Source organism: Triturus cristatus, chromosome 1_2 (genome assembly GCF_964204655.1).
Source record: "Triturus cristatus chromosome 1_2, aTriCri1.1, whole genome shotgun sequence".
NCBI lineage: Eukaryota > Metazoa > Chordata > Amphibia > Caudata > Salamandridae > Triturus > Triturus cristatus.
In genome coordinates, this window is record NC_140580.1 from 1163818066 (window position 1) to 1163835037 (window position 16972).

General features: G+C 49.5%; 1 protein-coding gene across 3 annotated transcripts in view; it reads right to left on the bottom strand.

Moving 5' to 3' along the window:
• Nucleotides 1-16972, bottom strand: part of GPR107 (G protein-coupled receptor 107) — a 254849-nt gene that overhangs the window by 148325 nt on the left and 89552 nt on the right. For all 3 annotated transcript variants that reach the window (XR_014965462.1, XM_085613975.1, XM_085613973.1), the window contains exons 10-12: nucleotides 4110-4185; nucleotides 2402-2475; nucleotides 1704-1821 (exon numbers count right to left, since the gene is read on the bottom strand). Coding sequence is in view for 2 of the 3 variants with exons in the window: in XM_085613975.1 (XP_085470101.1) it covers nucleotides 1704-1821; nucleotides 2402-2475; nucleotides 4110-4185 (268 nt within the window). In the remaining variant the exon portion in view is untranslated. The remainder of the gene's footprint in view (nucleotides 1-1703; nucleotides 1822-2401; nucleotides 2476-4109; nucleotides 4186-16972) is intronic.

The window sequence follows — 16972 nt, forward strand, 5'->3', positions numbered from 1 at the left end:
CAGGCGGACAGAGGACAGAACATCATTACAGGGAAGGCCAGGATTAGAGCCAAGACACAAAAGCAACTGTACACCGAACATTTGAGTATTGGGCAACCTCGCCCGACAAGAAACTGATAATAATGCACCCTTCAACTCTTCCTGGAATAGCTGAATGAGTAGTGCGGACTTTGCGAGTAATGGGGATACCTTGCACCCCCCTCGTTTGAGGAGGAATTGAGGCTTGGCACCCATGCACCTCACACCTCCATGATCCGCGCTCTGCACTGTTTTGCATTTCCATTTGGATAGCCGCTCTCACATCTGCATAAAAGCTACCCCCAGCCTGTCCCTCCGATGAGTCACTGGACTACCAGGACACACACACTTTGCCTCATCGGGCTAATGCGGACTGGTCAAGGTGTTTGGTATATTGACATAAGACTGTGGAGTGCGTCTGCGCTCGTTACCCCGTGACACTAGCGCATGGCAGGAAATGGGAGACAGCGGCATGTCACTGCAGACAGGGGAGCCAACAATGGATTAAGGGAACTGATGGCAGACCTCCCCACCCCAAAAGAACATAAGTTTTGTTAGGGCACAGGAATTGTGTATGTGTAGGCTTGAATGACAGATGGCCATGAATAGCTCAACACAAAGCCAAATAGCAGTTTCTGCAGCTATTACACGATTTACATGGACCCCACCATGTAATACTCCACCAATGAACAAAATGTTCCTAGTGGGAGTACTGCCCGGGGAGAAGGGAAGGTCTTTAATGCCCACCATCCTAGTATAAGCAGGGCACTTCGACAAACTAAAGAAAGATTGCCACCAGTCAAGCAGCCTTGCTTCAAAGGCAGAGAGATCTGTCCAAGGAACACCGGGAGCTGGAGATGCGTCCAGTATGGAGCAGCCTCCAGTTCTTCTGGTGCACGGCGTCAGGATTAGTAAAGGGTTGAAGTGGAGTAGAGGGCCCATGGAGATCATCTGTTCAAGGAACACCGGGCGCTGGAGATACGTCCAGTATGGAGCAGCCTCCAGCTCTGGTGCACCGCGTCAGGATTAGTAAAGGGTTGAAGTGGAGTAGAGGGCCCATGGAGATCATCTGTCCAAGGAACACCGGGAGCTGGAGATACGTCCAGTATGGAGCAGCCTCCAGCTCTGGTGCACGGCGTCAGGATTAGTAAAGGGTTAAAGTGGAGTAGAGGGCCCATGGAGATCATCTGTCCAAGGAACACCTGGCACTGGAGAGACGTCCAGTATGGAGCAGCCTCCAGTTCTTCTGGTGCGCGGCGTCAGGATCAGTAAAGGGTTGAAGTGGAGTAGAGGGCCCATGGCGGGAGGTGTGAGGGTACTTGATACTTAGTACTTTCACTCCTGCAAACATTAAGATCATAAAACCAGACAACTCAAACATTCCTTTTGTGCTGTGGCTTTGACAAGTCCTCCCCATCCCATATTGCCGCAAGCATGTCTGTCAGACAATAGATTTAGCACTCTGCCCGAAGACACAGAGAATCTTGATCCTGAGGACATCGGGAGTTGCCATGAGTCCCTTCTCATTTCCAACTATTTTTGCATTGTGACTCCAACCATAAACCCTAAACTTGGCGGCCACAGCAGATGCCCTATGGCTCCCCCTCTTCTGCCCTCAAAACTATTACTTACTTGAGAATCCAATGCCCTGTGGGTAGATGCCATCTTCCAGCAGCTGTCCTTACCTGTAGAGGAATGACTATCACAAAAATCTTCTTGTCCTTGTCAGAGAGGATGTGCTTTACAAACGCCCAGCCAGTGCCAATCAGTGCGATGGTGATAAACAGCAGCGCCCCCTTCAGCCTGTAAAATGAATAGTGGTTACTAGCTGTGCTCACCCTGTGGAAAGATAAATGCAGCAGGTCTTGCTCTCCTCCATGCTGCACATTCAGAGAGGCACAATGAAATAAATAATGGCAAGCAGTCAGTGGGAACCTCCTGGTGGAGATGGAAAACCAACTGTCCATCGCATAAGCGTCACGGTGAACAACGGAACACCGTGGTCCAACCCATGGAAGGAGATCTGCTGGTAAAAACAGGAGCTCACGGACCTTGGTTTGCCCCTATGCCCCCCCCCCCTTCTCCAAACCTCCACACTACCACAGCCAACACTCCTCACCTTCCTCTACACTTACAAGTCAGTGACGTAACAAGCCGGGTTCTAGCATTTGGTAGGGCGCACTTGCTGCAGATGCAGTGATAAATGCAGACTATGCCATAACTACTCACTGTGCACCCCACGCAACACCTGCAGGGGAGCGATATAATAAACTAAACCCATCCTTCAGTACACAGCCCGGGGCAGATATGTAGAGAAAAGGCACGAACTCCTGTGAAATCTCAGGCGTGCCACCACATATTGCACTCTGTGGCACATACTTACAGATGAGTGATGTAATAAACCACAGCCCAGCCTTCGATGGGGAACCCCTGGGTGGAGATGTAGTGATAATCGATCTGAAAGCAAAAAAGTAGAGTCAGCAAGACGGATTCATCTATGAGTAGGACTACACCTCCGTGCACATTCCTACAGAACATTGAAAACAATTCAGGCCAGAGCTGGTGACATTGTTCCCTCCATCTCCCGATGAAGAGGGGCAGGGTGTATCAGGCAGGGAGAGCCCCAACTGAGCTTGCCTTGGTATAGTTCACGGAGAGAGGGTGCACACCAGAGATGGGCAGGAGGAGCCCGACAGGCAGCCAGTGTGCACCACCCTGAGCGGGGCAGACAGCACCTCACGTGACATGCTACCTCTGATGGGGTGCACACCAGAGATGGGCAGGAGGAGCCTGACAGGCAGTGTGTGTGTGCACCACCCTGAGCGGGGCAGACAGCACCTCACGTGAAATGCTACCTCTGATGGGGTGCACACCAGAGATGGGCAGGAGGAGCCTGACAGGCAGTGTGTGCGCGCCACCCTTAACGGGGCAGACAGCACCTCATGTGACATGCTACTTCTGATGAGGTGCACACCACAGGCATATATGATAGATGGGCAGGAGGAGCCTGACAGGCAGTGTGTGCGCACCACCCTGAGCGGGGCAGACAGCACCCCAAGTGACATGCTACCTCTGATGGGGTGCACACCAGAGATGGGCAGGAGGAGCCTGACAGGCAGTGTGTGTGCACCACCCTAAACGAGGCAGACAGCATCTCATGTGACATGCTACCTCTGATGAGGTGCACACCACAGGCATATATGATAGATGGGCAGGAAGAGTCTGACTGGCAGTGTGTGCGCACCACCCTGAGCGGGGCAGACATCACCTTATGTGACATGCTATCTCTGATGGGGTGCACACCAGAGATGGGCAGGAGGAGCCTGACTGGCAGTGTGTGCGCACCACCCTGAGCGGGGCAGACTGCACCTCACGTGACATGCTACCTCTGATGGGGTGCAGTACAAGACTGCGAGGACTGGGTCTACTTTCAAATTGAAAGGTGCGCCTTACAGAGCAGTTGAGGGCAACTGTAATAGCTGTGTGAAATCCACTGAGCAGTGGCGGGTGCATCATACGAGGAGAATCTTTAAACACAACAGCTTAGCTGCACACAGAGAAACAAGGTAAGACTGCAGCACACAAAGCTGGGCACCTGTGTCTGGGGGGGGGGGGGGGGGGGGGGGCTACGAGTCCTGAAGTGAGACGGTGCAACTCACTGCTCCACAGCCAATAGGACAGGATGGATCCATGACAGCAAGACTGTGAGCTGCCAAAGGACCAATGTCTATCACCTATTCTGTCACTCAATCAAAAACATCTTTATTTGGATAATCCAATATCCATAAACCACATTAAGAACACACAAAAAGAAAGTATAAAAAATGGAATAAAACACAATTCATTACACAAAATTGACATAAAAGCACTACAATTTCAAGGGGCCAATCTTGAGAGGGAAACGTTACTATTCAAGTGCTGGACAATACATAAGGAATTAGCATACATCTCACACTAACCAGCCCAAGCGAGTCTCAGATTTAAACAGTTAATAACTTATGCCCCGAGGAGAAGATCTTGCAGAGGTTATAGGACCCACCCACCTCTGCCACATGGACTAACGTCCAGCAGAACACACGACTGATACTCACCGCGTGAAACACCAAGGACAGTGACTTGATGAAGGGGAGAGCTGCCATGAGCCAATGAATCTTGAACACATCGTTCCTGTAAGAGACCAGGAGAGAAAGCAAAGAGTTAGAAGAACAAGTTACCCTCTGAAATGCTTTTTCAGGTGGGGCCTCTAACCACACATACCTCACCTTATGAATACCCCCAGGGCACCAGATTGGACCCAGAGATTTTTTTACCCTCATCAATTCCCTCACACCTCTGTAGGTGGAGTCGTGCTGCTACACGTCATGTCAGGTTCGCCCTCTAGAAGCTGGCTCTTAATGTGATATATCAAAAATCAGATATACCGGGTTAAAGAGTCCAGGGGTTCCCTCATTAGTGGACAAGGGGCTTACTATGCAGTCCTAAAGTGCTCTATTAAGGGGTCGTGTGGTCGAGCAGCATTAGGCTGACCACAGAGACGTGCAGGGCATTTGCAAATGCACATAATGATTAATAAACGACACATGACTCAAGAATGAGATCCACAACCATTTATAAAAATAGCATGCATCTTTATATATGTTGAGGCATCAGAGAAAAATCGTTCAGGTAATTACGTTTTTTAATTTGAGTTCTTTTCATTTTAAAAAGTGGATACGGTGCAATTTGAGTTCTGGAAGGCCCAGGGGCGACAGATGCAGGGGTGTCCTCAGGCGTCGGGTTTTTCCTGCCTGGAGCAGTCACGGTTGAGGAAGTCTGCATGCAGAGGCTGTAGGCGACATCGGGGAGTCTAGGACGGGTGTAACCACGATGGACTCTAGCTCTGGAGGGCTGGGGGACCTTATTGGCACTGGTGGCCCACTTCAATTCGAGCCGGAGGCGGCGGGTGCATTGTCAGGTTTTGGTGATCCAGGATGCTTCAGAGTCTTCTCTTTGGGAGTTTCTTCAGAACAGATCTGCTGTTCACAGGAGGTCTCGAGTCTTTTTTAAAGACAGGCAGTCCTCCCAGGTTTCTGGAGTAAACCGGACGAGTAGATTTTGGCGCAGCTTTTGACAAGGGATGTAGACAGGCCGGTAGGGTTGGGACCTGGTCAGCTGATTCTTCTCCCATCTCTGCTTTTGCGGCTCTTTGGTGTCCTCTCTCTTCTTAGGTACTCAGGATCTGTTTTCCCAGTGTACCCCACAACTACAGAATTTAGGGGATTTAGTGGAGTGTTAGGGGAGCCCCCTATATAACCACTTCCTGTGGGAAGTGAGCATAACTTGTCCCAGAATTCCCAAGTATGCCATCACAAAGATGGCTACTTCTGAAAAATGTTATCCACCTCACAGAAGCCCACCTTAGGGGTGGTACCAACCTGGAGGTGGCACGTCTACCTGCCTAGCTATTTTCCCTGCCTGCCCAGGTGCCAAGGGGATCCTGGACCAAAGGGAGCGGCTTCCTCTTCTGTGAGGGGAGCCAGATTCGCATTCCAAAGGCAGCAGCTCTTTGAAGCTCGCCGGCCAAAGGAGGCTAATCAGCAGGTCATCCTGTGGGAGGGGGTGTTACAACCTCTTCCCGGACAAGCTTCTGTTCTGGATCTCCGAAGAGCAAAAGGCTCTCACCATAGGAGGTCAGAACAGCGTCTCGGGTAGCAGAAACCATTCAGCAAATACACCAGAGGCTAGTAGGTTTTCAGGGGGCATCTCTAAGGTGCATTCTGGGTGCATGTATTGGTAAATCCAACACTGGCATCAGTGTGGGTTTACCAATATTAATAGTTTGATACCAAATATACCTATTTTCACTGAAGCCATCATGTAGCTGGGGGAACTGGTTTTCACCAGTGTCCAGCACCTGTTTCAAGATGGCTTCCATGGTCACTTGTACTGGCAGTAATAGGACGGACCAGCAGAGGAGCATATCTGCTCATGCAGGTATGCCCTCACATGTAATATTCAGGACCCTGCCTTAGGACTGTTAGGCCTGCTCTAGGGGTGACTTACAAATATTTCATGCATTGGTAGGGGACTTGGCACACAGGGATATGTCTCATGTCGTGTTTTCACTTTTGTCTGCACCAAGACACGCAGCCTGCAATGGCAGCCTTACATGTGCTTGGTGAGGGAAGGCTTAGGGTGGTACAATTCGTGCTACAGCCCTCAAGGATCCTCTTTAGTATCTCAGGCCCTAGGTACCAGGGTACTATACTAGGGACTTCCAGCAGGTACTAATGGTTTTGTCATTTAAGACCACAATTGTGCAGTTATGAGAAAGAGCTTTGGCACTGGGGACCTGGTTAGCAGGTACCCAGTGCACTTTCAGTCTAAATCACATTAGCAGGTAAAAAGTGGGGTTGACCATATTCAAAAAGTGGCACTTTCCTACACACCCTGCCCCAGAAGTGATGGCAGGGCCACCAAATAACCGGTTTCTCCGCCCCTCAATCTCAGTTTCTGCCATCTGGACACGCTCTTGGAAATTGGAGTGTACTAGTATGCCAATCTCTAGATTGTAATCTTTTTCGTAGGGCCCGGAAGAGTCCATTCCATAGAAAGAAGAGGTTGTATCAGTAAAGAATCTGCAGTTAGACTATACTTCAGAAAGAGTGTTACTTAAGTAAGTGGTTTGAGGCAAGGCCATCTTCAACAAATAGGCTTCCTGGTAATCAAATGCCACCATTCAGTCTCCTGGATCCAGGGCAAACAGAACTTGGGCCAGGGTGAGCATCGGAGACCAAGACTGGAACTTCAAAGTAGCCTGATGTCCACGTGACCTCTTGCTGAGATTGGCAGGAAGAAGGGGAGGCATGTTTGGACTTCGGATTAGGGAGCGAGAATGCATCAGCATCCTTGACGTCTACTGGGATCTGGCCTTCCGAGCCTTCAATATAATGCTCACCAATCTAGAGTTTGGCCTTGCTGTCCCAGATTGCCTTCAAATTCATCTGAACGCGGTCAATGCACACCTTCATGTCATGCGAGGAGCCCAGAGACAAACCTTGTAAGGGTCTATACCTGGCATCTGTTTGTGGCAGTCCTCGCAGGGTTTTAAACCTGGTCGTTGTAGGGGGAGACATGTTTATTTAACACTGGAAACGTTTTTTCCCCCCCCCAAAGTTTTCTGTCAGTTGACTGAAGCAAGCTCTGGATCTGCATCGGGGGAATGGTAAGAAAGGAAAAGACGCTGACATACTGAGGTGGCAGAATATGGCGGCCAAGATGTTACATCCAGGAAGGGACAGACTAAACACAGAGCCGTACAATGCCACCTACTGCGAGGGAACTGCTGAGAAAAATATCCGTATCGAGAGTCATGCCTGGAAATAGACAAGGTGAGGAATCTGCGGCTAGAAGTGACCAACAGAAAACATGCTCAGAGCACTCAACATAGCTAAACTATCAGCCTTCATAACTGCACCCAGAATCAGCCATCACCAGAGTCACCCAGATGAAAAAGGTTACTTACCTTACTAACAGTTTTTATAAACCAACAGGCATAACTGGCCACGATGAAGTGACTCAAAAGAAGTATCCATCAAAAAAGTCAAAACCGGGTTTAAGTCTTAATGGGGGATCACAAAGGAAAATGGCAGGGATAGGTCAGTCCCTTCAAGAATCTCATCATGATCAGTGATTTATAATGTGAATGGCTGGTCTGAAAGGTAGCAAAATGGCAACGTGGCAATGTATCCCTTGGCAGTGCCCACTGCACAGCTCTTCTGGGCTAAAGATAAAGTGAAACGGAGACCCAGACAGGCTTGAGTCATGATTTTGACAATAGTTATGTTTCTGAATTCTCAGTGACCATTGATAATTCTTCTTGTCTTTGGAAGTTTGTTCCAGAACTTATGTCCTCTGGACAGGCAGTGGGATGAGACCTCATAGTGGAATGGATAAGGATTTGGTGTCACCATCGTTTTTTTTAAATGCTTGATTCTACTTCTCTGGAATGTTTTCAGCCGACACTGGTTCAAACGGTCAGGTACAAAAAAAAAAAAGTGATTTTATGACGCTCCATGGGGTCACTAGCACCTTTTGCCCAAGGCCAGTGAGTGTGCCACCTATACCCTCTTTTGAGTGAGAGTGAAGGTGGCTGGACATGCCACAGCCCCACAGACAGGAAGAGCTCCTGGCACCTTCACTGGATTCAGATTCCATATAAGGATCATTTTTTTAGTGGTTAAATCTGTGTGGCAGAAGATGGTCCTAGTGCTGCATACAAGCCAGGTTGCTCCAAAGGGGCATCTTAACAACAACAGCAAGTATGCCCCTGAAAACGATTCCCCAAGGAGAAAATGAAGATATATGAGCCAGTTTCTAACAAAGGCCAACAATCCGGTTTTAAATCCAAAGCCTTCCTGCATAAGCTACTCAATATGAAGCAGGAAAACACAAGCAAAGAAACCGTAACAAAAAAGAAAAAAATGAAATGGGAGCAAGGTCTGACAATAGGAACACAAACATAATAGAAGCAGATTTGAATCCATGTGATACGCGGAAAAAATGGAAATGGCAAGGGAATGCGCCAGCTCAGCAGAATGGGAAACAGCAGCATATGACGTTCAACTAAATGCAGTGAACCATGTGCACAAAAATGTGGTTTAATATCAACAGAAGACATGTCTTCAATTGCCACAAGGCAGCACAAAACCACAAGCCATGAACAGCATAAAACCTTGAAAAGGTAATTTCTAAATAATAAAAACTAACTGGTTTTGCAGATAACACCAGTTCAATTGGGATATTGGCCCAAAAGGGTGTCTCAAATGAAACCCATACTAGCAGGACACCATGTCCTGCAGATTGGTACTAAGAACTTTACATCAACGATGGCACTTCAGCGTCATCAAGTGGTGTGGCACTATGTGGTTCCAGCCACGACTCCAATGGCAGGCTTGACAACACCAGGGTGTATCAGGCGTCAACCAGCAGGATGGTGTCTGTTCCAAAACCTTTTCTCTGCCCTAGTAAGGTGTGCAGAGAAGAACCAAGAGTTACAACAGTGACAAACAACAACTAATATGTTCGCGTACCTTGGGGTCTTATTAGTTACAAAACTAACTCCTTAGGGAAACCAGGAGAGCAACAACAGTGACAAAGACAATACATAATATGTTTGAATACCTCGGGGTCTAGTTAGTCACTACACTAACGCCGTACGGGAGGGCACGGCAAGTTAGAATTAAGAGGGAAGATTCGGAAAACTATACTTACCCTGAAAACATCTGTTCAGAGCATGTGCTCTGTAGATCCACATCCTTGAACACCACCTACTATCCAGTGTTGGGCTCTGAATGTACAACTTGTTTTTCTTCGACAAAGCTTTAAGTCATGGGATGATGCAAGTCTCCTCCCTTATTCCACAATGTGCATGGGCACCAACTCCACACCTTAGATTTATTTTTGCTCAGCAGGTGAAAGAGGAGTGGAGCGTAAAGGAGTGCAAATGCACCCTGTGCATTATTAGATGGTAAATATGTATTTTCAGAAAGCATCTACTTTGCTGCCATCTTCCGGGGAGGAGGGGGGGGGGGCGCATTTGAATCTACAGTACTACACACTATGAACAGATGTTTTACAGGGTAACATTTTCCATTCGTAGCATGAGTGGCTGTGGATAAACATGCCTTGCATCGAAAGTAAAGTAGTTCCCTTTGAGCGTTGGCTAGCAGGTCGATGATGCAGATGTTTGAAACAAGGTCCTGAATACAGTCTCGCCAACCATAGCTTGTTGATGAGCTACTATGTCCACAAAGTAACGTTTTGGGGTGTTGACCAAGTAGCTGTCGTGCAGATGTCTGCTAAAGGGATGTTACCTACGAAAGCTACAGTGGCTCCCTTTTTACATGTAGACTGTACTCTGGGAGTGACGTGGAGTACACACCTTCGCCATAGCAAATTTGTATGTATTGGACAATCCACCATGCTCAAGTAGCTTCAGAAAGAGGGGGACTCTTGTAGGGTTTAGCCAAAGCAACAAAAAGTTTTTTATGAAAAGGCTTAGTCATGTCGATAATATACGAGTGACCGTTTAAGGTGTAAGGTGTGCAATGCTTTTTCTGCTTTAGAATAGAGTTGTGGAATGAACACTGGCAACTCAATAGTATGGTTAATGTGAAAGGGGAGACTTCCTAAGATAAAGACTTTCAGAAAGATACTAAGGACTACTCTGGATGAAATCTTCTTGATTTGTAAGAGCTTGTAACTTGCTGATGAACCTGACATATATTCTAGTTACTAAAAAAAGCTACCTTCCACAAAAGAAACTAAGTTCCATGAGTGAAGAGATTTAAAAGTTGGGCTCACGAGCCTTGTGAGAACCACAATGGGGTTCAAAACCGGTGCTGGAGGCATTTTGTGGAGTATTACTCTAGAGTCCCACAACGAATGCCTTGATCACAAGAGTTTTAAAAAGCAATGGATGTTTCCTGTTCTACATACGTGGGGCTATGCTGGCTAAATGGAGGTGTACAGAGGTGTATTCTAGACCAAATTTTTTGAAGGTGTAAAGGGTAGGAAATTATATTCTGAATTTTAACTTTGAAGGGGTCTAGTTGCTTGGAGATGCACCATTGGACATAGGCTCCACTTAGCTGCATAGCATACACAAGTAGTAGGTCTATGGGGCAAGATGTTCATTCACTCCTTCGGGAGGTTTAGCTATCCATCATGCATGATCTCAGGTTCCAGATCACTAGGTTGAATTGTTTAGGGTCTGGGTCCCGGACGTGGCTGTGTGCAAAGTTTTGTCTTGTCATACACTTATTACGTGGGATGATGGACATCTCCAGAAACATTGAGGACCAGGGCTGTGTGACCCAAGTTGTGGCCACTTGGATGAGGCTATGGAGACCTGACATTTTTCTCACCACAATTGGAAAGAGCAGGCGAGGCAGAAATGTATAGGAAAACATCCTGGACAAGCTCATCCTTGGGGTATTGCCCATGGACTGAGTGTGGAAACTTGGAGACAAAGTCTGTAGAAGGCAGGAATTTCCCACCAGTGGAAGCATCTGTGGAGGACTTGCAGGTTGAGTTCCCATGTGAGAATGTCTGTTGTAAGGATGAACAAGATGACCGCAGTATACAAGTATTAACTTGCCCTGGACAAATGAACAGAAGGCTTTGAGAGCTAGGTGAACAGCCACAACCCCATGATAGTTGATGCCACTGCGCCGTGTGCTGAGCCCTGCCCTAGTAGGGTTCGAGACCCGGCGCCGGTATCTGCCGCGTCCCCGGGTGTCATCTACTTTTTTTCATTTTGCCTCTGTGCTGCTTCTGTTTCCGTTTAAATTGTGCTATTTTCTGCTTCAATTAAATTGTACTGCATGCTCTGTTACTGTAAACGCCTGCATTGTAGCTCTTGTGCCCCTATGCCCCTCCCTCTTGTGCCACGTTCACCCTTGCATTCTTCCAGCCTCCCAGCTGCTGCACGCCCTTCCCACCGCCCCTACTTAATGGCGGCCGCTGCTTGGTCGCACCGCTGGCGCGCCGAAGGCGCACCAAAGACAAGCCCGTCTGCGCCCAGCCTCAGACCCCCTCTGACCCCCTGGTCCTCGCGAGAGCCACAACATACGACGCCGGCTGCCTTCAAGGACTCAACAGCGGCCGATCATCAAACTGCTTCCAGGCCAGCCCGATACTCACCCACGGACCCTTCACCTGCCGTAGCTGCAACTTCACCAGCTGCCGAACACCCGCAAGTCCTACCCCACCAGTCAGAGCAGAACGCAACCACCTCAGATGCATTTTACTCAAAACCCGCTCCGTCCACATGCACGCCATCGAACTCTGGGACCTACTCGAAGCAGCCTCCCCAGACGTCGCCTTCGTAACAGAGACCTGGATGAACCCCTCCTCGGCACCGGACATTGCCATAGTCATCCCCGAAGGATACAAGATCACCAGAAGGGACCGCTCCAACAGACCAGGAAGAGGAATCGCCATAGTCTACAGGAAGTCCATCAGAGTCTCGACCTGCACAACAGACACCTCCAGCAACGCCGAACACCTGCACTTCCAGATCCACATCGACCCCAACACCACCCTCAAAGGAACATTCGTTTACAGACCCCCCCGGCCACAGTTCATCTACGCCATCTCCGACATCGTCAGCACGCATGCTCTCGCGTCAACAGACTACATCCTCCTCAGAGACCTGAATTTCCCCAATCGAGAACGCAGACGACAGCAACTCCGTCGCTCTGCTCGATAACCTCGCCAACCTTGGACTCAAACAGCTGGTCACGACCCACACCACCAGTCACACGCTCGACACCATCCTCTCCAACAGCAACTACGTCACCTTCAGCCACACCACCGAACTCCACTGGACTGACCACGGCTGAGTACACTTAACCTTCGAGAAACCCACCACGCCGCACCACCCGCAACGGATCCCCTACCGCAGCTGGAACAAGGTCACCAAAGACCAGCTCTTCACCACCCTCGCCCTAGACCCACCGACACAGCTGCCAGCAACCTTAGCCAATGGATCGACGGCTGCGCCAACACTCTCGCCCCAATCAGATAACCGTCAAACAGACTCACAGACAGGAAGGCCAGCTGGTTCACCAACGACTTCCAGGAATCCAAGCGGACTTGCTGAAGACTCGAGAAAAAGTGGCACCACGAACAGACACCGGGCAACCACGCAGCCCTCAAGAACGCCAACCGCATGCACCACCAACTCATCTGAGCCACCAAAAGGACCGCCTTCAAGGAACGTATCGACAACAACGCACACAACAAAGATCTCTTCAACATTGTGAAGGAACTCTCCAGCCCCAGCTCCAACGCCGCCCGCCGTCGCAAGACCTATGCGACTCCCTAGCCACCTTCTTTCACCACAAGATCGCAGACAGCTTCAACACCCAGGACTTCCCTACAGCCGCCGACACTGCAGACCCACCAACCCCCAGCCTCACCAACCACCTGCTCACCTGGACCCATGTCAACAACACCATCAAGACCATGAGCACCATCCACTCCGGCTCACCATCCGACCCCTGCACTCACCACAACTTCAACAAAGCAAACCGCATGATCGCACCCCAACTCCGGAAGATCATGAACAGCTCCTTCGAGACCGCCATCTTCCCGTAAAGCTGGAAGCACGCAGAGATCAACGCCCTACACAAGAAACCCACAGCGGACCCAAAGGACCTGAAGAACTTCCGGCCCATCTCCCTGTTCCCATTCTCGGCGAAAGTCATTGAAAAGATAGCCAACAGGCAACTGACCCACTTCCTCGAGGAGAACAACATCCTGGGCCCGTCCCAATCTGGATTTTGCAGCAATCACAGCACCGAAACTGCCCTCATCGCTGCCACAGACAACAGGACCCTACTGGACAACTGCGAAACCACAGCCCTCATCCTCCAGGATCCCTCGGCCGCCTTCGACACCGTCTGCCACCACATCCTACGCACACACCTACACAATGTAGGAATACGCAACAAAGCCCCGGACTGGACCACCTCCTTTCACACCGACAGAACCCAGAGGGTCCGCCTCCCCCCCATTCCGTTCTGAAGCCACCAAGATCATCTACTGCGTGCCCCAAGGATCATCCCTCAGCCCCACCCTCTTCAACGTCTACATGGCACCGCTCACCAACATCGTCCCCTCACACAACCTCAACATAGTCTCCTACGCCGACAACACTCAACTGATCCTCTCACTGACCAAAAAACCCACCACCGCCAAAACCAACCTCCACGAAGGACTGAAGGCTGTCGCCAGCTGGATGCAGGCCAACCGCCTGAAACTTAGTCGGACAAGACAGAGGTCCTCATCCTCAGATCCACCTCCTCCGCCTAGGACGACTCTTGGTGGCCAGCCGCCCTGGGAGCTGCACCTGCACCCACCGACCACGCACGCAACCTGGGGTTCATCATGGACTCATCGCTCTCAATGACCCAGCAAGTGAACACCGTCTCCTCCTCCTGCTTCAACACCCTCCGCATGTTCCGCAACATCTACAGATGGATCCCCACTAGAACCAGGACCGTGACAGAGGCCCTCGTCAGCAGCAGACTGGATTATGGCAACACCCTCTATGCAGGAACCACTCCAAACTCCAAAAGGGACTCCAACGCATACAGAATGCCTCTGCACGCCTCATCCTCAACATACCCCGCCACACCCACATCACTGCCCACCTGCACTGGCTCCCAGTCAACAAGAGGATCACCTTCAAGCTCCTCACCCATGCCCACAAAGCACTCCACAACGCCGGAAAAGCATACCTCAACAAAAGTCTCACCTTCTACGCCCAGAGCCGCCAGCTTTGTTTTGCCCTAGCCCCACACATCCATAGGACATCCACCGGCGGCAGATCCTTCTCCTAACTCGCTGCCAAGACATGGAACACCCTCCCCACACAGGTGCGACAGACCCAGGACCTGGTGACCTTCAGGAGACTTCAAGACCTGGCTGTTCGAGCAGTAGATTGCACCCTTTAGGAGAAGCGCACTGACCTCTTGCAAGAGTGAAGCGGACTGAATTTACTTCCTCCCAGAGAGGGGACATCTCAATCTGCCACAAAAGATGCTGTGGAGTCTGGCGTGGGTGTTGAAACTAGGAAGTCCGAGCTTGAGAGTGGGGGGACCTTAACCAGACCAGCCCCTGTCGCCATTACTGCTGTAATGTCTCTTGGAGTATCCTTTGCCTGCTTGGGACTTGTAAAAGCCTTGTTGGTTGTGCTGATAGGAATGCAGTCGATTAGTGTGAGCTTGGTCCCACCTCTAGACTATAGTCGGTGAAAGGAGCCTCTTGATGTAGCAGATTGCAGTACACCCATGTACTTGGCAACCTCGGTTTTCTTCTTGATCTTCTCGAACGTTTTCTCTACATCTTTTAGTGAAGCTGGTTTTAACATTCTGTGTTTGAAAATACCACATTTAGAAAGTAGGTATTTTCTTGTCTAACCATCCAAACCTGCCTATGCTAGGTTGTGTATTCCTTGTCTGGGGTTTGAGTGACAGGGGCTGGGGAATTCCAGGAGGCATGGCGAGTCACCACAGGGCTGAATAGAGAGATCTGCATCTAGATCGGTGGGAGAAGTTGCACCTGAGACCTGAATAGGGCTGTGCCTTCGCTCCACAATGCTGGCTCCACCTCCTGTGGTACATCTGATGTCTCTGCCCTGCACTATGAAAGAAAAGGAGTCTTGTCAACAAAGTGCTCCAGGACTGACCAGAACTGGTTTGGACTAGGCAAAGGCCTCTCTGCCTTCAGAGAACAAAGAGAAACTGGGTATAAATATTGGGACCCAAACCCAAGAACTTTAGATCACTTTGGGAAACAAGAAGAAACCTTTGTTGAGGAGTGGAACCAGAAGAAACTGAGGAGAGACTATCCCTAAGCTGAAGTGCTGCTTGGGGAATTGGCCTGCAGTGGTTGCCTGACTGCCAAAGAGAGGAGAAAATGAATTTTGTGTACTTTATTCAACTTGTGAAGGACCTCCAAGGGCTTGAGAAAAGAGCTTGCCTCCTGCTGAAGTCTCAGGGACAACAGACTTCACCACCAGCTCCCCAAGAGTTCTTTGGAAGTGCCTACAGCTGTATTGGGGCCTTTCGAGGGACTGCGTGTCGCAAGGAGCTGGAAGCGTGACTCACGAAGAAGCGTGACGCCGCTGCAGCCACTGCCGTCGCATCTCTAAACAAGGGTGTCACCACAGCAGTGGTCGCAACGAGCCAAAGCATCTCGCATCATCGAAGAAAAGTGTTGCCGCCATAGCCGCTGTCGTCGCATCACTGAACAAGGGTGTCGCCGCTGCAGCTGTCGCATCGAGACGTCTCACATCATCGGAGAAGCGTCTGCATCGAGTCGCATCAAGAAAAGACTCCATCTTTGTTTCTTCGCACCAAATCTGCATCGTATCACGGCGTTGAGGGCAGTATCGCCACGGAAGCGCAGTACGAAACCAACGCATCACCTCCCCTCGCAGAGAAGAACCGACACATCCGCTACGCAGCAGTAGGGATCCGATGCATCACCGTTCTTGCGTGCAAGGGACCGACGCATCACCTTCCCTGCAACACTTTCATTGTATTGCTTTAGGCATCTTAAGGTACACTGAACTCAAAGAGTCACATTTTAACATCCAAAGAGAACTAGGCCAATTCTACCATTTTAAGTACAGTATTGTGGATTTTTGTCATTTTGTGGTCTTGTGATAAGTCTATATAAAGAATACCTATTAGTGATATAAAACTTGTGTGGTGTCCATCTGTAGTGTTGTCACTTGGTTACTGTAAGTGTTCACAAATGCTTTACACACTGCCTCGGAGATAAGCCAATCTGCTCATGCCAAGCTACCAAGGGGGTGAGCAGGGGTTATTTTAGGAGTGCACCCCCTTACCCTGACTAGACGCAAGGGTCCCTATTTGTCAAAGGTACCTACCTCCGCCAACTAGAGACCCCCAAATCTAACAGGCGTGACGAGCGGGTCAGATGGAAAGTGACCCTGCACCACACGGATTAATGTGCGTGCTTATAAGAAAGTGGCTCTGTATATACTGTACCCAAGTAGGTACAGGGTGTACAGAATCCACAGTCCCCAGAGGTTTGGCAGAGGCTAAAGTTAGATATAACCTTACTCTCTAAAGTGGTAGCTTGGTCTAGCAGTAAGGCAGTATCAGAGGACGGTGTAAAGCAACTGTTGTACACACTCAGTCAGCAAATGGTCTCACACTCAAGAACTGAACTCTAGGCCAATGGTTTGCATATAAAAATCTATGGTTGTTTTATTTAAGAACCAACAATAGGTATCAAAATATACTTTCTCAGAATGAAATGATGTAGTTGTATACTTTCAATAAGCAATAGACTTTTAAATGCAATAGTTACAGATGTTGCAATAGGCAACACAAGTTAAACACAATTCTAACATTGAGCTCAATGGGAATTT